At 47.1% G+C, this 25,686-nt stretch overlaps 11 protein-coding genes across 11 annotated transcripts; 8 read left to right on the forward strand and 3 right to left on the reverse strand.

The window, feature by feature from the left end:
• Positions 1–1,196: 1,196 nt before the first annotated feature.
• On the reverse strand, positions 1,197–9,029 carry M431DRAFT_85730 (hypothetical protein; the record flags this gene model as incomplete). The annotated part of the gene is made up of 3 exons (XM_024923593.1): positions 1,197–4,169; positions 4,227–8,345; positions 8,409–9,029. 3 exons carry the CDS (start codon positions 9,027–9,029, stop codon positions 1,197–1,199), a joined length of 7,713 nt encoding a protein of 2,570 aa, XP_024774943.1.
• A 953-nt stretch (positions 9,030–9,982) lies between these two features.
• On the reverse strand, positions 9,983–10,786 carry M431DRAFT_5829 (hypothetical protein; the record flags this gene model as incomplete). Its single annotated transcript, XM_024921519.1, has 1 exon — positions 9,983–10,786. The coding sequence occupies one exon, from the start codon at positions 10,784–10,786 to the stop codon at positions 9,983–9,985; it is 804 nt and encodes a 267-aa protein (XP_024774944.1).
• Positions 10,787–11,994: 1,208 nt separating this feature from the next.
• M431DRAFT_84798 (hypothetical protein) lies at positions 11,995–13,143 on the forward strand (the record flags this gene model as incomplete). Its single annotated transcript, XM_024923470.1, has 3 exons — positions 11,995–12,315; positions 12,412–12,709; positions 12,776–13,143. The coding sequence occupies 3 exons, from the start codon at positions 11,995–11,997 to the stop codon at positions 13,141–13,143; spliced, it is 987 nt and encodes a 328-aa protein (XP_024774945.1).
• A 729-nt stretch (positions 13,144–13,872) lies between these two features.
• On the reverse strand, positions 13,873–14,950 carry M431DRAFT_84982 (hypothetical protein; the record flags this gene model as incomplete). Its single annotated transcript, XM_024923499.1, has 2 exons — positions 13,873–14,823; positions 14,879–14,950. 2 exons carry the CDS (start codon positions 14,948–14,950, stop codon positions 13,873–13,875), a joined length of 1,023 nt encoding a protein of 340 aa, XP_024774946.1.
• A 908-nt stretch (positions 14,951–15,858) lies between these two features.
• Positions 15,859–17,974, forward strand: M431DRAFT_116680 (hypothetical protein; the record flags this gene model as incomplete). Its single annotated transcript, XM_024911968.1, has 5 exons — positions 15,859–16,057; positions 16,194–16,527; positions 16,622–17,141; positions 17,234–17,734; positions 17,792–17,974. The coding sequence occupies 5 exons, from the start codon at positions 15,859–15,861 to the stop codon at positions 17,972–17,974; spliced, it is 1,737 nt and encodes a 578-aa protein (XP_024774947.1).
• Positions 17,975–18,988: 1,014 nt separating this feature from the next.
• On the forward strand, positions 18,989–20,835 carry M431DRAFT_85617 (hypothetical protein; the record flags this gene model as incomplete). Its single annotated transcript, XM_024923575.1, has 6 exons — positions 18,989–19,258; positions 19,336–19,549; positions 19,610–19,677; positions 19,734–20,064; positions 20,141–20,507; positions 20,574–20,835. 6 exons carry the CDS (start codon positions 18,989–18,991, stop codon positions 20,833–20,835), a joined length of 1,512 nt encoding a protein of 503 aa, XP_024774948.1.
• Positions 20,836–21,342: 507 nt separating this feature from the next.
• On the forward strand, positions 21,343–22,362 carry M431DRAFT_85425 (hypothetical protein; the record flags this gene model as incomplete). The annotated part of the gene is made up of 1 exon (XM_024923557.1): positions 21,343–22,362. One exon carries the CDS (start codon positions 21,343–21,345, stop codon positions 22,360–22,362), a length of 1,020 nt encoding a protein of 339 aa, XP_024774949.1.
• A 15-nt stretch (positions 22,363–22,377) lies between these two features.
• On the forward strand, positions 22,378–24,262 carry M431DRAFT_554495 (hypothetical protein; the record flags this gene model as incomplete). Its single annotated transcript, XM_024921401.1, has 2 exons — positions 22,378–23,200; positions 23,251–24,262. Coding segments are annotated over exons 1-2 (1,467 nt in total), but the record flags the coding sequence as incomplete, so codon positions are not given.
• Positions 24,263–24,358: 96 nt separating this feature from the next.
• On the forward strand, positions 24,359–24,538 carry M431DRAFT_43331 (hypothetical protein; the record flags this gene model as incomplete). The annotated part of the gene is made up of 1 exon (XM_024915115.1): positions 24,359–24,538. A coding segment is annotated over one exon (180 nt), but the record flags the coding sequence as incomplete, so codon positions are not given.
• Positions 24,539–24,574: 36 nt separating this feature from the next.
• On the forward strand, positions 24,575–25,333 carry M431DRAFT_43202 (hypothetical protein; the record flags this gene model as incomplete). The annotated part of the gene is made up of 2 exons (XM_024915103.1): positions 24,575–24,802; positions 25,109–25,333. Coding segments are annotated over 2 exons (453 nt in total), but the record flags the coding sequence as incomplete, so codon positions are not given.
• M431DRAFT_46902 (hypothetical protein) lies at positions 25,325–25,504 on the forward strand (the record flags this gene model as incomplete). The annotated part of the gene is made up of 1 exon (XM_024915415.1): positions 25,325–25,504. A coding segment is annotated over one exon (180 nt), but the record flags the coding sequence as incomplete, so codon positions are not given.
• Between the last annotated feature and the right edge of the window lie 182 nt (positions 25,505–25,686).

Genomic DNA, 25,686 nt, shown 5'->3' on the forward strand with positions numbered 1-25,686 from the left:
CCCTGGCTTGCCGAAGAGCCGTACTGACGTCATTTTTGTGATCAATAATGTGTTCCTGTAAAGTTCTATTTCCTAAAATCCCTTCTCAAGTCTTTTTCTATTCAATCACATTGTGAAACCCATGTTGCCGCCCTAACCGTAAACCCCTAGTCCTGTGCATATACTTCGTACTCTGTCAGCAGTCAAGAATGTCATGGACATTTACTTATACCGGGTCGGCATATCATAGGCGTTATGGTTTTTCCGAGAAAGCGCTGATTGGTCATTATGTCTTCCTTCAGCTTTAAAACAATTTTGATTAGCCTCTGATCCGGGGTAAACGAAGCCGAACTTGGCAGCTATCTATCTAAGTTATCACGTAAGCTGGTAAAAAGAAACTACGCGAGTTTGCAGGCTTCGGACCAGGTACTGCGCATAATATAAGACGTTTGAACAATCTATCATATTGATTCCTTCTATCATCTTTCAGAGCAAAAATATCATACCGGGAAGTCGGAGCAGTAGAGTCCGCCGGTGGGCTACGGCTCCACCGAACGCATGTAAGAACAAAGGCTGAGTAGTGTCGCATAATACTCCGTCCATGTTGTGTTGTATTGAGGGGAATGGTTGTCCACGTGCGTCCCAGCCTGGATCAAGATTGTGGCCTTCAGATGTGGAATAGTGTGATAAGCTGAATAGAGGGTACTCATAAAACCGGTACATGGATAATGTACCGAGTAAATTTCATTTGGCACTAAGAAAGAATTACCTATAGCTGATGATAATTTTTTGAAGAGAATTCTATACACAATATAGTTTATATTTCTTTGTATTGAATAGAGACTTGTACATGGTCTTTTCAACTTATCGTACGCCCCGTCATATGTGAGGTTTCATCGAAGATATCGATCAGTTTGATGGGACTAATTGCGAGGCACACATTGTCTGTATTGTATTCTATGTTCCCGAATCCAGCCTCCGATAATTTTTATCCCTCCCCTTGGGCCTCCCGACCGACGTTGCGACGAGAGTAGAATTATCGTTTCAAATATTTCGTTATTGGGACTGCAATATAATGTTTACTATTCCTACCTAGCTAAGGTACGCCTTAATGGAGATGCTGTGTGATGATGTAAAACATGTGATTCATTGTTTTCCTTCAATGTATTTAATGGCGTAAAACTATGAAAACATACCAGTCATATCAATCATGCCATCTACTCAAGGAAACCAGACTGTTTCCACCTCTGAATATATCGCTTCACCAGCTCACTTTCCACCGGCCCACTTTCACGCATCGTCTTCGAATGTTCACGGCTATGTTTGGTGTCGAGTATCAAGGGCCCAGTAGACATGCGCAGGAAATGTGTTTCCCAAAATGACATGAGCTGCTTTGCAGGATTTTCTGTAGTTGAAGCATCGCAGCTCTTCACTTCCTTCAGCCACTGCTCGTACGGCACAATTCTATCAGATGGAACTCCAAGTTCGCTTGATAATAGAGTAATCATCTCCGGCCATGGCTGGCGTGCAGGATTCTCAATATGATAGATGGGGTAAGGATCCATGTTGGATGTCAGTATGTCCAGTAGCGAGTCCGCGACGTCGTTTACTGGAGACCAAGACAACGTGCCTTTTAGGTCAGGCAGACTTCGAAGGAACTGAGCCGACTTGACAAAGAAGGAAAAGTGCTCCACTGGATTCCAGTATCCATTTGTTCTTGACCCAGTGATTTGAGCAATTCGTACAGCCATGGCACGGAATTTGTTCGGGTACAGACGCAAAGTTTCCTCCAGCATTCGCTCACACACAATCTTCGCATCAGCATAGCCAACTGGAAGAGCTGTGTCCGCCGTCGTTGGGAGTTCTGGAGCTAGAAACTGGCCAGTCCACAACGGATAATAGCCAACGGCCCCAATAGAAGAGATGAACTGAAAGCTGAACTGAAAGGAATCTGGTCGAAGGTTTACACAGTCCCTGGCAAGGTCTATCAGATTGCGCATGACCTGAAATTGGGGTTCGTAAGCCTTCGTTGTACGGGTGAGACTCATGGGCCAAGCGTTGTGGACAATGTGCGTAACTGATTGTACAAGGTCTTTGTATACATCGGATGACAATCCAAGCATGGGCTTACTGGTGTCTGCATCTAGAATCTTAAGCTTAGACATGGCATCGGACTCAAGTTCAATACCGCGCATGCTAAAGGCCTCTTGCTGCCGTGTCGTCACATCCACAGTGCCTAGGCGATTGAGGCAGACGACCCTACTGACATCGGGCATTCGCGCCGCTGCTGATACTATGTGCGACCCCAAACTTCCCGTTGCGCCAGTAACAAGAACACAACGTTGAGACGCAAACCCACTCGCTGATTGCGTCGGTGCTGAACTTGGTGGGTGGAAGTTCATGGTGTATTTATGGATAAAGTGATCAATGACTGCCTGCCGATCTACGATACTCGTCAGCTCTGCGTGCCCCAAAGTGATAGGATAAGGAGGATCGGCAGAGCCGGCGTACCTGATATCGGAGGCAAATCCAAAGATAATGCGCTGTACCTGCGCCTCGCGGCACTTCCCGTCCGTGTAGTCAACATGGCCGAATCCTGCGCCGCGAAGCACCTTTTCCCAGTGCTCGGCAGATACTTGGGCATGTGTGCGGCCGTCTTCGAAGAGCCACCAGCCCTCGAGGAGACCGAAAACAAAGTCTACCCAAGGAAGCTGCTCTGTTTCTTCAAGAAGCATCAGCATGCCGTCGGAACGCAGAATCTGGCGGATGTTGTGAAGCGAGATGGGCAGCGATCGCGTCGCATGCACACATGCATTGGCGAGGACAATGTGCTGTGTGCTAATCAGGCTGGGATCTGGAGCCAGTTCCATGTTGACCACCTTGAACTCCATGAAGGGGTACTGCTTGAAGCGCTTGCGGGCAGCAGCAACAAGAGAAGACGAGAGGTCGGTGAAGGTGTAGGTAACTGGGACGCCCAGGGCAGCAATCATGGGAACTAGAGTGCCTGTAGTTCCACCAGTTCCAGCGCCCATCTCAAGGATCTTGATTGGCCCTCCATCACCAGGTAGGCGACGGAGGAGTTGCTCGAGGAAGAAAGATGCCTGCTGGATCCAAGTAAAGTTGACAGGCGCAACGGCGTATACATCCGACACAGTCTTCCTGCCCTCCGCAGATCCGAAAATGATCTGAAGGCCATCCGCCTTGCCAGACAAACATTCTGCCAGCTTGCAGCCTGTCAGAGCGGAAAGCTTGAATTCTGGTGCATGATCAGGCACATCTCGCAGTGCCTCCTGGAAAAGAGCTTCTGCCGACTTCTCGGGACAGGGGACGGCAGTTCTGACGAGTTCGCCACCCACGATTTCTACCAGACCTGTTTCATCAGGGCCAATAATCTTGTATAGTTCCTTCATAAACTTCTCATGCTTTGGTAGATATGAGAACGCTGCGAGCTTTTGGCCAGGTTGGGCATTCTTGATGGAACAGCCTAGCTTCTCGAACGCCTCCACGATGTATGCGGCACAGAGCATGGTTGACTTGGGCCGCACATGAGTGTAGTAGTTATCCATCTTGTTCTTAACGATAAACTCGTCAGTTGCGGACTTGGTAGCCCGGAAAACATCGTGAACGGTTGAAGCTGGGAGAGTGGCCCCATGGGCTACACCACTGACACCGTTGACACCGTTGACGCCATTGGAAACGCCTGCCCCATTGGACTTATCGCTGGTTCCATTAGTGTGAGCCCCAGAAGTGTCATTAACGCCGTCTCCAGTTCCGTATGCGTCCAGTCCCAGAGCGGTGCCGATGCAAACTACAAGGCTTCGGAAATCGGTCAACTGCATGAGCTGGTCCGTCTCAAGTGTAACCTTGAACGCAGCATCGATCTCACGAATCAACTCCATGGCCATGAGAGAATCAATACCCATCTCCACAAGGTCGGATTTATCCTCAATCTCTTCCACCTCAACTCCGGACAGGTTGCTCACGATTTCCTTTGTTTTGGGGATGATGTGCGACCCTGATGCCTTTGCAGCTCCATTAGGTGGTGTCTGGGTGCCATTAGCATGGACGCCGTTCACACCATTGACGGCAACACCATTTGTGAAGCTGCTGAAGCCGTTAATTCCGTTGGTGGAGGCTGTTGGGACAGTGGGTGGTTGTTGCACGGCAAAGGAAGGCATTTGCGGTATTGCCTGTGGTGGCGGTACAAGTTGTTGATAGCCCTGCTGCAGTGGATTCTCCGCAACGACCCGGTTAAGGGCCTTGCGGATGCCAGCAATAGGCACCTTGCTGTATCGAATGCCAAGAATGGCTTCAAACAGAGACCCATTTCTGGCATCGAAAGCGAAAACATCACTGATGAAGGCGCTATCGGACTCCTGGCTGCTCACGGCAAAAACCTCCCACTCCTTTGGCTTAGCAGGGTCAGTTCGCAGCCCGGGTGCTCGGATCCACCGATCAACTCTATCGCCGATAAATATGCCTCTCTCAACAAAGTCACCAGGGTCTGAGAAGAGATTGACGGAGATGCCGGCGACCTGGCAAAAGCAATCAGTCAGTACCGAGTCGAGCCATCCTTCTTTATCGTTGGTTCGGACTACACGGCCAGCTGAATCGCCGTTTTTGCCAACCAGTTTGGTGACATGTCGATATAGATCCTTGTAGTCGATCACTGCTTCAAAAGCGCGATAGATGTTTCGACCAACGACGACATCGTCGGCTTCGTTGCCGTCCAGAAGGCGGTGGCAGCGCTTATATGACCCCAGTCGAGATAGCCGAGCGAAGTCGCTCTGGACGACGGTGCTTTGAGGCAGAGAGAAGACGATTGAACCATTCATATGCCGTGTAGAAACTCCCTTTGCGTCCTGGCCAATGAATTTCCACTCCCACTGCAATCCAGTCTCGTCCATCGCCTGTACGTCGAGCCAGACATTACTGCAATGATGTGGGACAAGCGGGCTGTAGTAAACCAACCCTTGTAACTCGGGCTGATAAGTGTAGTCCCGGAACTCTGGCCGCAGAGTGGAGATGGCATCGATGGCAATCTCGACCGGATACATGCCAGGCATCACTGCCACAGTGCTGGCCATGATATGCGCTTCAACCATTTGCTTGAACTCTGGTACGGTCGTGTTTATCAAGAAACGCACTGATCGCTTGGTATCATCTAGGAAGCTGAAGAAGTTGATGAGGCCACTGGCAGGCTGAACTGGCACAACAGGTGCTGCTTTCTCGGTCACCACTGGTACTTGCTTAATATCGAGCCAGTGTCGCGATTTTTCGAACTGGTACGGAGGAAGTAAAAGAGGTGAATAGTCAGAAATTTGTGATTTGTGATGACCCCAGAACGTCACATCCAAGCCCTGTTGCCACAACTTGGTTGTAGCATCTGTGAGAAGTGAGTATGAAGCATCAGTTGTAATGTTAATGGATTGGAAATGTGATGAACCAGAACCCCCAACAGCCTTGTTTGCCATGACTGCGATCGTGGAATTGGAGCCTGCCTCCAACCATATTGCGTCTTTAAACTCCTCGGACAATCTGGTGGCGGCGTGATGGAAATAGACTGGGCTCCGTAGGTGGTGAGAAACAAAATCTGCAGTGGAACGACCACCTTCGGCCGTCTCTGTAGCGCGCTCAAGGCGGATTTTGGCGTCACGGAACGTCAAAGCCTGACCCAAGAGGACCAACTCTTTCGTGAGGGGGTCGACAAGGCTGGAGTGGAAGGCATTGGTTACATTGAGCACCTTTACTCTCAACCCTGCATATGTGGCATCCTCCTTGGCCAACTGGGCAGCGGCTTGAACCACTGCGGTAGATCCGGCAACTGTAAAGCTTTTAGGTCCGTTATAGCAAGCAATCGAAATGTCCTGTTTGGAGCTTGCACGAGCCGCATTGAGAAGACCCTCGACTGTGGTAAGATCTCCTTCAACAGCCATCATGGAGCCCTTCTCTGTGGTCCATGACTCTTGGATAATCTTTGCTCTCTTCGATACTAAATTGATTGTATCTTTTAGGGACAAGATGCCGGAAACACACAAGCCAGTGATTTCGCCAAAGCTATGCCCAACAATGGCTGATACCTCAACTCCACAGTCAATCCATGCCATGGCACACGAATACTGCATCGCAAAGAGAATAGTCTGCAGCTTCACAATGTCTTGCATTGGTGTTCTCTGGAAGATATCGGGGTAGATGCTGTCGAGTCCAAGGGAAAGGGCAATTGCATTGCATTCATCAAGATGCTTGCGCAAGACGGCAACATTATCGTACACATCCTTGTCGAGACCAACAAATGTCGAGATTTGTCCGCCAAAGCACATGATTACAGGTTTCGCGGCTGGCTTCTTTACTGAAGGGCTTCCAGTGCCAGCCTCGATATCAGAGAGCTTTTGCTCCAAATCCTCCATCGAAGTAGCACTGAAAACCAATGCTTGTGGTAGCTTGCGGTTGGACTGCTTTGCAAGCTGGAAAGATAGATTTGCCAAAGTCGGGGCCTCGTTTGACGCTGCTTGTTTCTTCAGTAGCTTCCTTAGCTTCGCCGCGTAGCCCTTTATACTGTTATCGTCGAATCCAGTGAGCCAAAATGGAAAGCTTTTGCCAACCAGCTGCGCTGACGCTGCCTTGGCTGGCTTAGGCGCCTCTGTCACAACCATGGAGGCGTTCGATCCCGACGCACCATAGTTGTTGATTAGTGCGGCACGGAAGGAAGCTTTCCACGGTTTCACGGTTGTCGTGATATCAATGTTATCCTCCGGCTTGGCATTGAGTCCAGGGTTGATTGATTGAAAACTCGCCTGTGGTGGGATGGCCGCCTTGTGAATCATCAGCAGAACCTTGACCAGCGATGCTATGCCAGAAGCAACCTCCAAGTGACCAATCGATCCTTTGACAGCCGTCAGGGCCAATCTATCAGGGCGTGTTGGCCCTCCTAGGACTCGGCGAATGCCGTCATATTCAGCTGGATCACCAACTGAAGTGCCTGTGCCATGGGCCTCTACGACAGTGATATCATGTGGCTTCATCCTAGCCCGCTTAACCACGCCTCTGAAGAGACGATCCAGAGACGGGGCATTGGGCACGGTAATTGGCGTGGAATTTTCGTTCTGCAGCACAGATGTGCCCGCGATGACGCCAAAAATTTGATCACCATCTGCTATAGCGGCTGACAGCTTCTTCAGGAAGACCAAACCAGCACCTTCACCACGACAGTATCCGTCACCTCGAGAGTCAAAGGACTTGCACTGGCCCGTTGGACTTAGAAAAGAGGCGCCTGCCAGATTGAGATACCACTCAGGACTGGTCATAAGATTGACACCACCAGCGAGCGCGCTGGTAATTTCGCCGCTCAAAATGGCACGACAGGCGAGATGGATGGCGACAGTGGACGAGGAGCACGCAGTATCAAGAGTCAAGCTAGGACCTGTCCAGCCAAAGTAATGGCTGATCTTGCCTGCTAGAAAACTCTTCAGGTTACCAGTAGCAGAATATGCATTTGCTGGGTAGCTTCGGATATTGTGTTCATAATCGGTATTCGCATGGCCAATGTAGACACCAATGTGCTTATCAAAGTCAGGCTCACCGAAGTATCCCGATTGGTGTAAGACCTGATATGCGAGCTGCAGTGCAACACGGTGCTGAGGATCTGTTGAGCCCATCTCTCGGGGGCTTTTCTTGAAGAACTTGTGATCGAAGGCATCGTGGTCACGAATCCAGTTACCATACCACTTTCGCTTGGGGTCGACGTCACGGAAGACAGAGTTCATGCTGAAACGCTCCGGGGGAACCTCAGTATGCTGTGACTCGCCGCTAAGAAGAATGTCCCAGAATGATTCGAGATCCTCGGCGTTTGGCACTTGGCAGGACATGCCAATTACTGCAATGCGGTCATCTGAATCGCCAGATAGGTTGGTATCCGCCACGTGGACGAGGCGCGCATCAAGCTTGCGAGCGATTGTTGGAGGAAGACACCTCTCAGAGCCGAAACACAGCACTTGAGAGTCTGGAGACTGTAGCTGGCTAGTATAGACAATGTCTAGCGTCTGATACCATTGCGACTGATCCGTCAATATGGACCGAAGTGCAATATCATGGAGCTTCCCTGATTGGATATAATGCCCACCACTGTTAGCTCGTGTTGGCAAGACCGTAGCAGAGGCATCAGCAAGTTGAAGAGCGGAATTGCTATTCACAATTTGAATGAGTTTATCTGTATCGGCTTGATGAGAGGGCCAATGGAAACGTCCATTCAGAGAAACGGCGGTAACATGAATGCCACTACCCTTCAGTTCTTGCTGAATTTCAGATGCGACGTCCTGGGCGCAAGTAATTGTCGCCCTCTTCTCATCCATCTGCACGGATATGTATGCCTAATTCGTTGTTAATTACAGGCTCCAAGATAGATTCAATAGACCGATGACTGGGTAACTCACCTCGGCATACTTTTGTAGGACAGCGTCCACATCAGTAGAGCTTGCCGCAGCCCAAGAGACTGAAAAAGATGTAGATTGTTTCCCAGGTTCCCGCAATGCGTTCTCTGCATCAACAAGCGCACCGGAAAGCATAGCTAACCTTACACTTGCAGCACCATATTGCTGCAAGTCTGCGACACTTCCAGCTGATGCCACTGCAAAGGCACTCAAAAGACCAGTGCAAAGGCCCAGCGTCTCCGCGTCCGCACTTGAGGGGATTGGAAGTTTTGAGGTCTCGGTTAAGTTAGGCTCAGAGGCTTTGAGAAATGCCACATAGTCCACCAATTGCGAAACGACTACCAGTGGAGAGAGCAAAATGTTCGGTAGCGGGATAAGATCCGGCTGGACATGTCCAGTTTGCAACGCTTTGCGAAGTGCCTCCAGGGCCTTCAACCCATTGGTTTGTTGCAGTTTGGGGGCTTCTTTGGAAACCGAAGCCAAGGTTTCGGGAAGTGTTGACAACGCATCTAACGCCCAGCTGTGCAAGGGATCAGAGTGAAGTTTACTGTGTAAACTCTCGAATGATGTTGCGTTAAAGCTGAGAGCCTGCGGCCCGAAGACAAAGATTTGGGATGCCGCCATTTTATTTTGGATGACTGTTGTAATCTACCAACGATGTTGAAATCCACGGAGATCAAGTCTGTGATGAAGGACCTATGTCTGTGAATCAAAGAGAGATATAGTTGTGAGCCTGCCAGCATTTTGATCTTTTGAGGAGCCCATTGTACAATGTTCATCGCAGTAAGTCAGTGACGTGTCAAAGCCAACCTGCAGCATCATAACTCGGCGTAACCTTTTGCCTTGAGATCTTACAAGAAAGTTTCCTGATGTTACTTGGCATGAAGCTTGTCGCGGCATCTTGGATCGCCGCGCTAAGATAGTAGTATACGGCATCTGGGATAAGATAGGGCGGCATATGCAACCCGCAATGCAACCCCACGCTGATGGCCGCCTAAGTTGATTTCCCTTGTGCCATAATTTTCTCCGGTATTCGAAATCTTACACCTAATCAGTGCATAAGCCGCAGACTGAGAAATTCCGGCTCAAATAATATCCGATTGTTTAGCCAAAGAGACACCTGCATTCCCGGGCATCCTTGGGAGCCTCTTGGGAGCCTCTTGGGCACAAATTCTATCGTCATGGCCCTATCTGCAATGGGAATATCTCCTCGGCATTTACTTTGTGGGATGTTATTAGCTCATGGAATCTATAGACATCTGCATGTACTGTATACTATGGCATGAAGCTTAGTGAGTGTAAATGTATCTACCGCCTCTTATGGATGTAAAATTAACTATCTAGGAGAAGCAATGGGTGATTTCTAAAATTGAGTATATGTCTTTAATTACTTAATAGTTTGATTCTTGTAACTTAATTACCTTGCCCAATGCCTGTGTATAGTAGCTAATTGAAGAAATACTTTGACTCGAAGACATGATTGTTTGTAGCTTTCATTATTTCACTACCTGTTTATATAAGCTCCTCGCAACCTAAAAGAGGCAGTCTATCCAGATCTATCTACACATAACCAGTCTTCAATTGTATTCCATTGCGCCTTTTGCTAGTTCCCTGATTTCGTGGACCACCCTACCCACATCGTTCTTCTTTAACGGCAATCTGTGATCTCCATCCCACACGACTAATCTCCGGCTATCAGCCGCGCAGAAGTCCTCAAATAGTTGCCGGTGAAGATCTAAGCCGGGGTCATTTGTTCCGTGGACATGTAGTGTCGGTATCCTCAGCATGTGACCACCATTATACAGTGTAGGGCGCTTGAGCCCCTTGACATCTGTAATCTGTGATGCTTCTGGCAGATATGCATCTGGCTGACGATCTGGGTCCAGACAGACCAATGGCGCTCTTCCAGCAAGAATTACGCCAAACTTAAAATTGGTACTTGCATTTCCCCTGCCGTACATCTCCTCCTGCATTTGCTGTCGATATAACAGACTGGCTGAAACTTTTGCGCCTTGACTGAAGCCCAGAAGGCCAACCCACTGTCCAGTTGCTCCACGCATGTCATCCATGACCATAGCGTCTTGAAGTGACTGGTCAAGCTGGTTGATGATCTCATTAGGCCCCGGATTAGGATGGTCGGGTAGCCATCTTAGCCACCGCTTGAATGGACCCCAGTCCTTATACACAGATAGTACGTCTGGCCCCGCGCTGGACGAAAACGCTGCCTCAGCAAACACGAGACGGAAGTCATTCTGCAATGCAGCGCGGATGCTGCGGCATTGGGCACGAAAAATGCGCGCATTGGTACCTCCGCCGTGGAGGCAGAGAATTCTAGGCAGGTGTAGGGTGAGATCACCATAGTCAGGTTGATCGTAAGTCATTCTGGGTAGATGGTAAGGCTGTGTAGAATCCCTCGTCAAACAAATAACAAATTACACTGACGAAAGTAACTTAAGCTCATCAACTGGTTTTTGTAACACGATGATAACCAAGAAAATTTGTATAGAAAAGATTTGATCAATAGGAGTCTCAGTGACTTCTTCGAAGGTGTCAAGGTTGGACTTTTGTAATTTTTTTCGTTCTTTTTTGGTATTAGACCAATCACAGCTTACCAATATCTAAGATTCTTTGCAAATGAATATAAGCACTAGATCTCACAAGGATCAAGGCGAGATAAGTCCCATGTCGCTGACGAAGGAAGGATCAGAATCCCGGTATTTCACCTTCAAAGAGATGCATACATGTCGAGAGATGCGATCACAATCAGATAAGGCAACATTCCGCACTAACAGCATCGAGACGCTTTTTCATGAAACGAAATGCCGTCAGATGAACGGAAAACCCTGGTGGAATGACACTACTATACCGAAAGCATGTTGATAGATGTAACAAAGCCACATCAGATCAATCCTGGTGGCGATTGTCCCGGCTACATCCTGACATCCTGACATTATCCAACCAGGACGCCTGCTACTACTTTCTGGTTACCCCATCGAGTAAATTCTCCTGTCGTATCTAGCTAGTGTATCGGCTTACATGCATTATGGAAAAGATGCAGGTCCACTTGATAACAGGGAGCGAAGGATCAGATCCTGTCAATCTCGCCATCTCACGTCACCAACGGATCGGGCCAACATCTTCGATGGGTCAGCATTTCGGATAAACGTTTGTCGGCCCCACGCTTATTGGGAACATGAATTTGTGTTGACACCGCGGAAGGTATTGGGAATCCGTGTCCGAGAGCTCTCTCCGTGGGATCAATGTCCATCTTTGGAATTATACACCAATTCGGGAAGTCGGAATTAGCAAGCTCAGATGCAAAGACACTCATGGTTCGATGAATAGCTCACATCAGGCCAGACAGCAATGTTGCCCAGAGTTGTTAGCTGTCAAGTAGAACACTCAGAGAGTTACCGGTGATGCACGCGAATTAGTCATTGTCGTGCCAGCTTCCAATACTTTATCCGTATGATTCTAACTAGGCCGTTTGTCAGTATAAAAGCATCCACGAGATTCGTGCCATTTCTAGATAGATGCAAACCAAAGTCTTAAGTTACAACGTAAACATAGTATTTCTCCAAATTCAAAGATGGCTGAAGTCCCGCAGCAGATTCCTACTATCGACATCAGCGCTTGGGTGAATCCTGCCTCGTCAGCGGCGGACAAACAGCGTGTCGTGGACGAGGTCCATCATGCTGCCACGACATATGGATTCTTCCAGTGTGCAGGCCATGGGATCACCCCGGAAACAAGAGAGCAGATTTTTAATCTCTCCAAACGTTTCTTCTCGCTTCCCATGGAGGAACGTATGGAGATAAGCGTTAAGAAATCTCTGGGCCAATCTTTCAGAGGATATGAGCCCCCTTTTCTTCAAAACCATCACAAGCATCTGTTGCCGGATACAAAGGAGGTAATAATTCTGATTTGCAACCCAATTTCTTTCATTCAAAAAAGATATACTCTTGATTAAATGAATCAAGGGTCGCAGTTGGACTGACTCTTCTAGACCTTTGTTGTTGGTGCAGAAATCCCTGCAGATCATCCAGACGCGGGAACATTCTTGAATGGCCCGAATCTCTGGCCAACATCAATCCCAGAGGACGAGTTTCGAAAGCCAATCATTTCATATCAGTCACAGATGGTAGCCCTTGGCAACACTCTTCTCAAAATTCTCGGCCATGGTCTTCCGAAATCCTGGAACTGTTCACCAGATGTCTTTGATAGCTTGGCTGAAAATCCTGCAATCCCAATGAGAATGCTACATTATGCGGCACAACCTGTACATGACGAGAAGCAATTTGGAGGTAAATATGTCATCCCATCACTCAGCCAATTTTGTTACAGGGGCACTTGTCTAATATGAACAAAAGTTGGCGCGCATACCGATTTTGGCAGCGTTACCATTCTCCTCCAACAGCTTGGTACCAAGGGCCTCGAAGTCTGGTATCCACCCACCGAGACATGGATCCCGGTGCCTCCCAAAGAGAACACCTTTGTGATCAACATCGGTGATTTTGTGGACCGCTACACTAACGGGTACTATCGCAGCGCGAGACACCGTGTGATCACCACGGATAAGGAACGTTATAGTGTTGCATTCTTCTTTAACGGAAACATGAAGCTCAAGGCCCCAGTGCTCGATGGTTCGGGTGACGAGGTCAATCTTGGGGACCATATTCGCCAGAGAGCTATTGCAACATACGGTGCAGCACCTACACTAATTGAGTCGAAGGTGTGATTTCTAAGGTAATCTTAGGTAGAAGAGCTCAGGCTTGTCTAGTAGAAGATTAGCACAATTATATGTTTGTTTGTTGATTTATTTATTTCATTATTAATAACCACTATGTAATGCTACAACTCAATACTCAGGATCGCAATAATAGGCCCACTGAACAGGCACTGCTGAATTAGGTATAATCTAACTTGGGCAAGGTTTTATATCGCAATTCTCTTGCAAATATAGAATATCACTAATTCAATTTCTTCCTGCTTCCGTCTGCTTCAAGATAAACCTGCGGGAACACTCATTATCTGATTGTTTTTCCATTTTGTACTAGTGGCGAATGCTACATACGGACCACATTGGCAGATGAGAAGATGATTAAAAAGAAGATGATTAAATGCCATGGCAGATTGGCCAATAGCAAAGATTGTTGAGCCATCAAAATGTCCTGTTTTCACAAAGTGATGCCTGATGAACAGCCTTTGTTTCCGAGAAAAGATTATTCTACCCGTAATGACTACTGAATCGCAGCAGATGGAGCATGGATTGCCAATTCGCTTCTTGGCTTGATTAGTTCGCCTGAAACGCATCTACTCATATATGCTCTGGCTATCTAATCAAGTGATAGAGGAATATATTAATGAGGCATCGGATCCTTTGTACGGTTACAACTGCCACGGGTATGTTAAGTCAAATTCAATTTACTATGTAAATTTCAATGTTACTCGGGTTATTCAAATGATTCTAATGTGCCCTAGCATGGGGGTCGTAACGAGCCTCCAACATTCCCACCGCTCTCTTAGTAGCCTCATCAAAGTCTTCCTTGGGAAGTCCCAAGGCATCGTTGGCAAGCCCATACTTGTCCTGGAGGTTTCCATCGCCATTAGGAAAGTGGGTGCGAGAATACATGGCTCTGACAAAGCCTTGTCTGTTACCCTCCTTTAATGCCTTAACTCCGTTTTCCCAGCGTTCTTTGGAAGACTCAAAGCTGATCTCCCAGTCTTTATCCGTTGTTCCAGTCACCCGCTGAATACTATCAAGTATGTCCCTTTGGGATACTAGGAAACTGGCAACATAGACGGGTTTGTTGCGCCACTGTGACAGAGTGACAGACTTGTCGTTCTCGTCTTCCGGAAGGACTTTCAGGCTCACCAGAGCTGCAGCAGCCCTACCACTCTGAGCCCAGGTGGATGTGTTGATGAGGGTTTTGCCATCATCGAAAAAGGTTGCCTTCTTGTTGTGGTAGTCAATTCCCCAGGTGTTCGCGCCGAGGCTGAGAGAGAACTCGTACCAGAACGAGGTAGTCAAGAGCACCCAAGAAGAGAATCCAGCATCCTCAACACTCTTAATTCCAGCGCGAAGGCCCTTGCCGTTGAAGTTCTCGTCACCAAGCTTCTCGTTGAGCGGGTCGGTGCCATAACCATTTGGCATGACCCAGGGGACTCCAGCTTTGGCGGCCGCCTTGACTAGTTTGTCCTGGGTATCGGGAGGAGCGGTAACAGCCAGCGAGATGAAGAGGAACTGTTGGCCTTTGAGGGCGTCTACAATAGATTGCTCGTTGTCATAATCAACATGGGCAACCTTGACACCTTCAGCCAAGGGGCTCTTGCTGCCGATACGAGAGATGGCGGTGACAGTGTGCTTCCCAGTCTTGACTAGCTCTTCAGCAATATGCTTGCCGATTTGGCCACCAGCCTAGAAAATGATCAATAATCGTCTCATCATGCATCACAAGGGGGTAGCTGCTTACTCCGACGATTGCCACCCGCTGTATATGGTTCTCGAACCCGGTAGGCTGATCTTTAGCGTAGCTAGGCGCCATTTTGATAATGATGTATTTGTGTATGCTCGGGTATTGTTAAAGAAATGCTATTCAACAATAAAGTAGTTTTTATCAGCTAAGAGATCCTTGATGCAAACAGCTTTGAGACAAGCTGAGGCAGGGAATCACCTCCAGCTCTTATATACTCAGAAGCCCATCATCACTGGTTCAAGTGTCATAGAGTTATCATGGATTTAGCGGGATTATGGTGGATTTAGCGGGACTATAATGGACTTAAGAAACTACAATTGTCTTTCACAGCTCTGGGATTTTGATTCACAAGTTGAGAGAAGGTTTGTCTCACCCACAAAAGGTTATCAAAAGACGCAACACGGTTGCAACACTAGTTGTGCTAGCAACCTGCCAAATCATTGCCTGCTAAAATACGAAAGAAGGCTAGTCCAATGGATCTACTACTATGCCCGTCGGCAGCCTAAACTCGTAAGAATGACGGGCAACTGACTGCTGTCGAATCATTAGTCGCGGAAAATACGAAAAAAGGTTAGTGTATGAATTGCACCTTTTCCGATTGGTATGGGTGCCAATAAGCTCCGCAAATCATAGACACCTTAATACGAAACAAGGTTAGTGTTGCTGTCAAATATAATAGTTACCATTAACCCAATCCAAACAATCCTTACATGTGCTTGCTGTAGCATGGGCAAGGGGTCATTTTAAAGACCCCCGACATAAGCTTATTACTGCCCCAAAACGGAATCTGAATCACGACTTTAGCCGTCGGGCACCGCAGTTTGTTTCAGATTGGAAACCAAGTAAGAAGGTACCAGGTACATATATCGCTTGTTACAGCTTTTGTTCGTAGTCCTGATAAACCCCATATGTGACTAATTGCTTCTACTACCGCCCTTTGGTTGAACATCTCCAGCTGACCCCGGCTTATTATCATTATGCTATCAACACCAACACCCTCCCGTAGGAGACAGAGGCAAGCATGCCAGGAGTGCCGACGACGTAAGCTACGATGTGACGGCAGGCAGCCGCGGTGTTCCAGCTGCGAGAATATCGACACACAATGCGACGTCGACCCAAATCGTAAGCCGCGGGGACCTAAGAAGGGCTATCTCATAGCTTTGCAAAACAAGATTGGTATGTCTTGCGGAATGTGCCCAATTCAGTTGAAGACGAAGAAGTCAGCTGCAAACGGCTCTCGCTTGCGAGGGAAAAAATGATGGGCGTTGAGTACAATGGGGCTGTTTCCATTAATAGAAACTAACGGCACTAGAAACTCTCGAAGACCGTCTTCGCCAACAGGAACAGCACCATCTCAAGTGGCCGGATAATTTAGAGTATGGCGACGAGATGCTCGACACAATCGCATCACATACAACTGCGACTCTTGCCGGCCTAGAAGACGCCAGGCTACCTACAGATACAGATCTTCTTACAATGAGGTCAACTCCTCTGGTATCAGAGTCAGACGCCTCTCTCAGTTCCTACTTTGATGTCAATATGGTGTCCACGACAATGGCCCTGTTGCAGGATCATACGCCCACAACATCTCTATCGGAATACATTAGCAATAGTCTACATATTACCGATCCCATGAAAACTGAGCTGTATGAAACACCCTCTGGTTCTTCCAAATGCTGTTTTTATACTCCAGTACGGAGTAACTTTATGGTTACTAGATCCACTAACCCCCACGGATAGTGACCAATTATACTTCGACAGAATACACGCCGCCGTTCCCATATTGCATCAACGTAGGTATCTTTCGTGGTCAAAACTACCTGACAAGACGAGGTCGCGCACTTGTCTTCAACATGCCGTTTGGGCAACAGCCTCACTCATGTCACCACAGTTTCAACACTTGCAAGACAAACTCTACTCGGAAGTAAAGCGGCTTCTTGCTACTACAACCCTCGTACAAATACCTGGTGGACAGGGTTCTGTAGGTGATGTCGAACTTGTGCAAGCATGGGTCCTGAGGACCACCTATGAGTTTATCAAGATGAATCGCTATGAAACGAGCCTCAGTGCGGCGTACACGTTTCGACTAGCCCAGCTAATTGGGCTGCATAAAGTTGACGTTCTAAATAATCTCCCTTCTAATTGCGAAATTGATTTCATCACAACGGAGGAAAAGCGTCGTGCGTTTTGGATGGCTTTTATCCTTGAAACTCTCTCCAGCATACACAGCAACCTACCTCTGGTAGTGAATGAGCATATGGTAAGCTGGCTGTGTCTTTAATACACTCACAATATATATATTTTTATTGAATTCTGTATACCCGAAATCGATGCTAAAAAATGAGATATCAGATTTGTACACGTCTTCCCGTACCGGATCATGAGTTTCAGAATGGCCAGCCAGTCTGCATCGGCTTCTTGCACGAGCTACTCTCCAAACGGAGCCAGACAGTCAAATCGCCACTCAATGAATGCATCATGCTTGCTGCACTGTGTGCGCGGATATCATTTCACGCACAGCAACATAATAAGTACCTTTTACACAACCAGGCAGACTATGACTCGCTCGAATGGCGAAAACCGTTGTACAATGCTCTGGCCCTGCGGCTGCAGACCTTGGAGGAGGACTATCCTAGTCAAAAGCACTCTTCGGACCCGGCGCTGCTATTTGCCAATTTCCTGGCTCAAGCGTCAATACTCTATCTATGGGGAAATGCTCAGTCTTTAGAGTGGCAAAATGGAAGCCCCAGCCGCTCAAACTCACTGAACACCGAATTCCAGCAACTAGCGTTTAGTGCGGCGCAGCGTATCGTAGAGCTTGCTCGTTCACTCTTAGACTTTCCCTTATCCAAGGTAATGAGCTGCCGTTTCCTCCCCATGGAATAGTTATTTATTGATATTTGAATCCAGATCCACCCCTTTACACCGATTCCACTCTGCCTTGGCGTCAAATTCTTATCTGCGAACAGCTTGGATTCCATTGCCGCACCTCTACAACAGGAGTTACTGGACGTGATACGTCGATTGAGCAGTGCTAGTAACGTGCAGCAAAGTTACATAGACATTTCAGATATATACCAAGACCCAGTTTGACATTCTTGGTCAGGATATAATAGTAAATATATGTGTGACGAACCGGTCTATACCAAACAGTATAGGGTAGCTTCTCAAGATAATAAACTGGTCGTAGTTGATGTTGACAGAGCAGGTAGGGTGCTGTGGGCAATTTTATCACGTAGCTAGTAGGTTGAATGCAATGATCAATCTTGTTGCCATGTTAAGGACTGGCTATCTAACTACGTATTGAGTATCGTAACTGAATCTTGTATATCCAGTCGTGCTAGCTAGATCATCACAAATCCCAGATGATCCAACCACGGATCATCGGATCATCGGATCATCTCAATGATCTAATGATCCGTTCCTGATTATTTAGGCGGTCCGCTGTTTATCCGTTGGCACCTGCCTGAGAGGCCCATTGTTGCGACCATAAGTAGCGAGGTCGTGACACATTCAATGTTGTTATTACTAAGGTTTACTGTGTATAAATTTTCTTTTTTTTTTTTAACGCAACAGAAAAGCCATCAATGTACATGTGCAGGTTCCAGGGGTACCCTACCTATGTAGAGCTTATCTTTCTACTCAACCTGGTTATATTCCCGCTATTTACTTTTACGAGCTTATGAGTCTTTTTCGATTCAAAGGATTCTCTCCTGATCTAGCCCCACCGTAATCATTAAACTACATATGTCAGAGGGTCCTGTCAGAACCATTGTGACTAGGCACTCAATCAAGCGCAGCGGCGAGGCTGGACATCTCTTCAAGGTCTGTCAGCTGAACTTCAGCCATCTTCTCCCCTGTAGCACAGCCCGAACATAGCATAGCTAATGGCTAATTGATTCTCCGTTTGTTTCTCACTCGTATTGAAGAGGATGATGGAAGCGGCGAGACCATATGATACAGCCTGGATATTGGGCTTACGGAGATGTGCTGACTGTTTATATTGAGATTCAGGAATATAAATCATAGCCCTCCCTCTATACCTCTCGCCATGTAGCCAAGCATTGCGGCTTTGTCTCTCGTGTCTCTCTTGTGTTCAGTCCAGCCATGATCAAGGCAATGTTTCAGACTTGGGCCTCTGCCCTCTTATGTGTCTCTCTCTCTGTGGAAGTCGCAGCCAGTCCTACGATTAGGGAACGTACGACCGACCTCAGGGCCCTCCTGACAGACCCGGCCCGGCAGTGGGCTGCGAACACCACTGTCTCATTCCCAGGCTCTACCAACTTTGATAATGCCACGGAGCGTTATTCAATCTTCAACCAACCGACATATAGTGCCGCCGTGAGCCCAGGAACTGAGGGAGACATTAGTAAAGTGGTATGCAAATATTTTTTTGGGCTTCGTAGACCAAACTCCCTGTTGAAAGAGAAACTTGATTGACTGAAACGATCAAGATTAATCTTGCCAAATCGTATGGTTTCCCCTTTTTGGCCCGGGCCGGTGGCCATGGAGGCGCCAACATGACCGATTTCGGGGACGGTGTATCACTGGACCTAAGCAAGTTCAACTCTACTGCCATTGACTCTGCTGCCCAGACGATGACCGTTGGTCCCGGTGTTCATTATCGAGATATCTTTGACCCTTTGTATAACGCCGGATTTTACATCCGTAAGTGTCTTTGTACCTACTCAAGATTATTGAGAAGTCTTTGACTAAATAATTGCTTAGAAACTGGCAGCTGCTCATGTCCTTCCGTCATCGGTGTCGCTATTGGCGGTGGCGTTGGACGTCTGATGGTAAGGCTATATTTCAAGAGTCACGAGTGCACTTTGCTGACATTTTGACCACACAGGGTAAGCTAGGCCTGACGACTGATGCGCTGCAATCTGTACGCCTGGTTGGAGCTGATGGCATCGTTAAAACAGTATCTGCCACTTCATACCCAGACTTATGGTGGGCTATTCGCGGTGCGGGTGCGAATTACGGTGTGATCACTTCTGCCACATTCAAGATCCAGCCGCTATCCAACAACAACGGCGGAAATGCCTTCATGCTAGACTTTGTCCTTCCAGCAGAGAAGAGTCTGGAGTATCTCAACATCATCGAGAAGAACTTCAACCCCATGCCCGTCAACTTGGCAGGCATCATAGTGTTCAATTGGAATAGCACTCACAATGTCGTAAGTTCTAGCGAAATTTCCAACTTGTGTTGGCACATGAGATCTGGTGTATGGTGATTGATCGGATATCTAGAGCCAAGTCGTTTCCGATTGGATATATTTTGGCACAGAGGCAGATGCTCGCAAAGCCTTGGCTCCAATTCTGGCACTCAATGCGACGTTCATCACGGCTACCCTGCCATGGAACCGAATCATTGCTGTTAGCGGAGGCGGATCTGATGCACTGAATTGCATGCCCAATAAGCTGCGCAACACCTTTAACCTAAACTTGAAGACGTATAGTGCAGCAGGTTGGCAACAAAGCTTTGAGACATTGACAGACTTCCTCCAGAAGTACCCTGGCGGTCGCGGTAGCCAAGTTATTTTGGAGCTCTTTGCCAATAATGCCACTGCTGCTGTCCCTTCTAGCGAGACTTCTTGGCCATGGAGAGATGTTCGCGGTTTTTTGTAAGATCTAAACTCCCCACTCTTTTGATATCTTTATCATCTCTTGCTAATACACTAGCATTATAGCCAAGAGTTGTTTGTCTACGACACTGGAGATAGTGTTACAGCACAAGGAGCAGCCACCTACGGATCTCAGTTGCGCTCGCAATTCGCCGCGTATTCTGGATACAGCACTCCAACTGTCTTCGTGAATTATGCTCGTGGCGACGAGAAGATCGAAGATGTATATGGAGCAGACAAGCTACCGCGTCTTGCTCAACTAAAGCAAAAGTATGATCCGAACAATCTCTTTGCTTATGGTCATCCTATTCCTCTCTCATATCCATGAGAGGTTACATAGTTCTCCCTTCTATATAATAGGTAACATAATTATAATATATATTCTAATTTTTCTAAAGTTGAAATATACCTAGTAACTAGCGTTTTTCAAAGGTGATTATTTTTTTATGTACATGGTACGTTGATAGTAAGCGAGGAGCTGAGCAAGCATGGATGTAACTCATCGCCTGTCGAGCGCAATTGAAGCCACCCACAGGGTAACTGCACAAACTGAACCCATAAACGAATATCGACGGGACGCTGATTTTGCATTATAAATGTAACCTCACTTTCATTGGTTCGACTCTTCAGCCTTGTATATACTTAGGTACCTAGGTAATAAATACAAAGTGACACCCACCACTTTTCAGCCTCGCCTGCGCGCGTAAGGCAGCTGAATTCTTTACCCCTCTCTCTCAATTTAACTCTAGGCAGCTATGCATAGCGAAACATGCTGAAAACAACTACCTCTAAAAATTCCATATAATCCGAAGCAAAAGAAAAATTGGCAGCCACAATGGCTAGTAGCGATTCTGAACGAGAATTCATCAACGATGATTATACAGTCGGTTGGATTTGCGCAATAAAGACTGAGCTTGTTGCTGCACGAGTCTTCCTCGACCAAGAATATGAGCTGCCAGGTTATGTGTCTGCAAATGACAATAACAATTGTGCTCTAGGTAGGATTGGAAAGCATAATGTTGTCATTGCGGTCTTGCCCCATGGAGAATACGGCCTCTCCTCGGCGGCAAGCGTAGCAAGAGATATGCTACATACTTTTCCGAACATCAGGATTGGGCTCATGGTGGGCATTGGAGGGGGCGCTCCAAGTGAGAAGCATGACATTCGCCTTGGAGATGTGCTGGTTAGTCTTCCTCGCGATGGAAAAGGTTGTGTATTACAGTACGACTTTGGCAAAACCATCCAAAGTCAAACCTTTCAACAAACAGGGGTTCTTAACCAAGCACCAATACTTCTAAGGACGGCTGTAAGCGGACTTGAGAGCCAATACGAAATAAATGGACACGCAATTCAAGAAACAATTGATGGAATTCTCAACAACAATGCAAGGTTAAGAAGCAAATACAAGCGACCGAACCCGGACACAGATAGGCTCTATCGAAGCAACGTTATTCACTCTTCTACGGATAATATAAGTTGTCGCATCTTCTGCGATGATGACCCGCAGAATGTGATAACACGCTCTCAAAGGGACAGCAGCGAAGATAACCCAGCAATCCACTATGGCCTGATTGCTTCTGCAAGTCAATTGATGAGAGATGCTGAGGTTCGAGACAAATTAGTCGCTGAAAGGGATATACTATGCTTTGAAACAGAAGCGGCTGGTTTAATGAACCATTTTCCTTGCCTAGTTATACGCGGTATTTGTGACTATGCCGATACGCATTCAAATGCAGAATGGAGAGGCTACGCAGCAATGGCAGCAGCCGCATATGCGAAAGATTTGCTATGTCGGATTCCTCCAAATCGAGTTGAGGCCTTAAAAAGGATGGATATCTTTGCTGGTAAGCGTTAAAAATTGGCCGATTTATTTGAATAATGAAAATAACATTTCGCAGATATATCGGAAGGCATATCTGGCCTTCTTAAAGCGCAAAAAAGCGAACGTCGCGATGATGTACTTAACTGGCTTTCCCCAACCAATTATGCTTCCTAGTAGTATGACTACTTTAGAAATCGGCAGCGAGGGACAGGGCAATGGCTCGTGGATTCGAAACAGTATCAAAGTTGGCTCAGCACTCCGGGAGAAGTATTATTCTGCCAGGGAATTCCAGGAGCCGGAAAAACTGTCCTAGTATCCATGGCGATTGATCAAATTACCACAAAATTTCAACATGATATGGACACAGCATTGCATACGTTTATTTTGATTACCGACAGAGGGAAGAACATGCTGAAATGTTGCTTCGGAATCTCTTGAAACAGTTGGCTCAGAAAAGGCCCTCGCTGCCAGCTTGTGTGAGCGCCTTGTATAAGCAGGGCATAGATCAGGGAACTTCACCTTCATTGGAGGCAATATCGCTTGCCCTTCAAACGGTGGTAGGAGATTATTCGAAAGTTTTCATCATCGTTGATGCGCTTGATGAGTCTCCGAACGCCAGTCGCAATAGATTCCTAGCTGAGATCCTCAATCTCCGTCATAAATTGACGGTGAATATATTCGCAACTTCTAGGCATAATACAGATATCGCTAGCTGGTTTGAAGGTGGCGCATTCATTGAGATATATGCTCAAGAAGAAGATATAAGGGAATATCTAAGTGGAAACATGCACCTGTTACCAGACTTCGTCCGCAATGATGAGAGATTGAAGAACGAGATTGAAAAGACGATTGTCAGCTCGGTGCAAGGAATGTAAGGCAATACGGCCCTATCTATCGGGCTATATGCTAATTTGCTTATAGGTTTCTTCTTGCCAAGCTCCATTTAAACTCACTGATTGGAAAATTCACCATTAAAGACGTTCGAAATGCCCTTGAAAAGCTATCGACTAGGTCCGACGCATGTGACCACGCTTATGAAGATGCGATGAAGCGGATTGATAGTCAGGATGCGGGCCGAAAAGATCTTGCTAGACGAGCCCTATCATTCATTGTATATGCGAAAAGAAAAATCTCTGCAGTAGAGCTCCAGCATGCCCTAGCAGTGGAAAACGAACGCCACGAACTTGACAGCCAAAATCTCGCCAGTATCGAAAACATCATCTTAGTGTGCGCAGGCTTAGTTACTCTTGATCATGAAACTGGCATAATCCGACTAGTTCACTACACAGCACAAGATTACTTCGAGCGGACTCAGGCATCGTGGTTCCCTAGCGCCGAGAGAGCAATCACAAAGTCTTGTGTTACCTATCTCTCTTTCTCAGTGTTTGACAGCGGTTTCTGTAGCACTGATGTCGATTTTGAGCATCGGTTGTCGTCGAATCCATTTTATAATTATGCAGCGCACAATTGGGGGCATCATGCTCAGAAAATCTCGCCAATACCGCAAGAGCTTATAGCTTTCATTAAATGCGACCTTAAGGTGCAAGCGTCAAGTCAAGTATTAATGGCGAGTAAACCGACGTGGAAGGGCTCGGATTACAGCCAGCAATTTCCTAAGAAGATAACTGGACTGCATCTGGCGGCGTATTTCGGAATAGGAGATATAATCGAAACTATACTCAATGAGCAGGACTTGGACGCCGACGATGGTTTCGGTCGGACGCCACTGTCATATGCTGCTGGTAACGGATTCGAGACGGTGGCCAGGCTGCTGCTCCATAGACATAACGTCAATCCAAACTCTCGAGACAGAGGAGGACAAACACCACTTATGTGGGCGGCCAAGGAAGGACACTACACCACGGCCAAATTATTGCTTGCAACTGATGGGGTTGACGCCAGCGTTAGAGATTACCTTGGCCAGACAGCGTTACTTCTTGCAAGTAAGAATGGCCATGAATTGATACTCAAGTTACTGCTTACTGTGAGCAACGGTGGTGTCAATGCTGGAGATGATCGCCACCAATCTCCGTTATGGTGGTCAGTTCGAAATAGCGACATATCTATCGTGAAGCTGCTTCTAGATGAGGAAGATATCGACGTTAACATGAAGAACAATTATAATCAGACTCCTCTCTGGTGGGCGGCGAGAAATGGGGATGTTGAAACTGTCAAGCTACTCCTCGCAAGAAAAGAAATAGACGTCAACCTCAAGGATAAAGATGACCACTCACCGTTGGGACGAGCGGCTCGAAAGGGTTATGAGATTGTAGTCAGACTCCTACTGAACAAAGAGAATATCGATATAAGCTCTACATATCACTACAACCATACGCCACTACTGCTTGCTGCTAGAAATGGGCACGCTGCAGTAGTCAAGCTTCTTCTCGATTTTACTAGTGCGGACATCAATGCTATGGATAAAAGCGGGAGAACCCCACTACTATGGGCTATTAAAAACGGATATAGAGATGTCGCTATGCTTTTGCTTTCTAATCCAAATGTCAACGTTAATGTCAAGGACCATAACGACCAGTCGGCGCTACTTTATGCAACAATCTATGGGTATGAAGACATATTTCAGCAGTTGATTGCAATCGATACAATCAATGTCAATGCCAAAGATAGCTATCACCAGACATCTCTTCTATTTGCCGGTGAAAGGGGCCATAAGAAAATAGTCGAAATGCTACTTAGCCATAAAGACATCAATGTCAATGCCACAGATCGGATCAATCAAACGCCACTGTGGTGGGCGGCTGCGAATGGAAACGAAGAGATTATGAAACTTCTTCTAGATAAAAAGGGGGCGGATATCAACGCTGAGAATGCATTTCAACAAACGCCATTACTTTGGGCAGCCCGCAACGGTAACGAGGGTATAGTCGAGTTATTACTTACTGTACCTGACGTTAATGTTAACACCAAGGATAAAGATGGGTTGACACCTCTATGGTGGGCAGTCAAAAAGGTCTATAATGCAGTGGTTCAATTGCTCCTTGCCAACGACGAGGTCGACGTTAACGCTAAGAACGAAACCGGTCAAACACCGCTTCTATATGCAATCCAAGAGGGATATAGCGCTATAGTGGAGCTTCTACTTGCGAAAAGTGGTATCGATGCCAATGCTATGGATCAATATGGACATTCGCCTTTAGAACTGGCAATCCGATATTCTATGGGAGAGAAATATCTGTCTTTTGAGGAAAAGGAAGGCAATATAAAAGGGAGAGGACGAAAGAAAAATATCCGGTTGCTCCCAACAGATGAGGAGCGGAATGGCGGTACAGAGGCGTATGCGGTGCCGTTATCAGGAGATGCCAAAAGACGATATGAGGAAATCTTTAAGCTCTTACT

Source organism: Trichoderma harzianum, assembly GCF_003025095.1.
Source record: "Trichoderma harzianum CBS 226.95 unplaced genomic scaffold M431scaffold_6, whole genome shotgun sequence".
Lineage (NCBI taxonomy): Eukaryota > Fungi > Ascomycota > Sordariomycetes > Hypocreales > Hypocreaceae > Trichoderma > Trichoderma harzianum.